Source organism: Penaeus monodon, chromosome 19 (assembly GCF_015228065.2).
Source record: "Penaeus monodon isolate SGIC_2016 chromosome 19, NSTDA_Pmon_1, whole genome shotgun sequence".
NCBI lineage: Eukaryota > Metazoa > Arthropoda > Malacostraca > Decapoda > Penaeidae > Penaeus > Penaeus monodon.
In genome coordinates this window covers 30,628,359-30,629,055 of record NC_051404.1, presented here as the reverse complement: position 1 = coordinate 30,629,055, position 697 = coordinate 30,628,359, and the positions used below count along the sequence as shown (strand labels likewise).

General features: G+C 42.6%; 1 protein-coding gene across 1 annotated transcript in view; it reads left to right on the top strand.

Annotated features, from left to right (window-relative positions):
* Positions 1-697, top strand: part of LOC119585378 (metabotropic glutamate receptor 8-like) — a 54,086-nt gene that overhangs the window by 21,482 nt on the left and 31,907 nt on the right. The window contains exons 9-10 of the mRNA XM_037934045.1: positions 44-177; positions 448-540. Coding sequence (XP_037789973.1) covers positions 44-177; positions 448-540 — 227 coding nt within the window. The remainder of the gene's footprint in view (positions 1-43; positions 178-447; positions 541-697) is intronic.

Genomic DNA, 697 nt, shown 5'->3' with positions numbered 1-697 from the left:
TGTGAGTTCGCGTGTGTGTAATGTTCCCACCTATCTGGCGCAGCCCTTCAGTTCAAGTTGGAGGAACCGTCGCCCCCCGCCAGTGTGTGCTCTCTGCCCTGCCTCACGGGTCAGGCCAAGAAGTACGTGGAGGGCGAGTCGTGCTGCTGGCATTGCTTCAACTGCTCCACCTACCAGGTTAGGAAGGCGAGTGACGCTGTTCGAATAAGATAATTCGGCTTTTTTAGATTATTTTAGTTGTACCTTGGGAAATATGCTTGTTTTTTTTTTACGATTTATGGGAGTTTTTGTTTTCTGAGATTCAGTTTTTATGTAGATATATTTTTTCTATATATTTTTGTATTCACTAAAACTAGTATACGTATTTGGGGGAGGAATTCATTTTATTGACAAAATCCTAGTAATACGAACGAGGGTCTTTCAGATGCCATTTTCGTGTCCTTTCAGATAGTGAACCCCTATGACGAGACGCAGTGCCTCACGTGTGACTGGGGGACGCTGCCCTCGCCTGACCACCTCAGGTGCAACCCCATACCCGAGGTAAGTCTCGTCCTTATTCATTGCTCGTCGTTACTCATCATCATTCAGCGTTATTTATCATTATTCAGCGTTACTCATCATCATTCAGATTTTTTATTGTTGTTTTTGTTTTGTAGGATATATGAGATTGGATAAGTTTTATTATTATTATTATGCG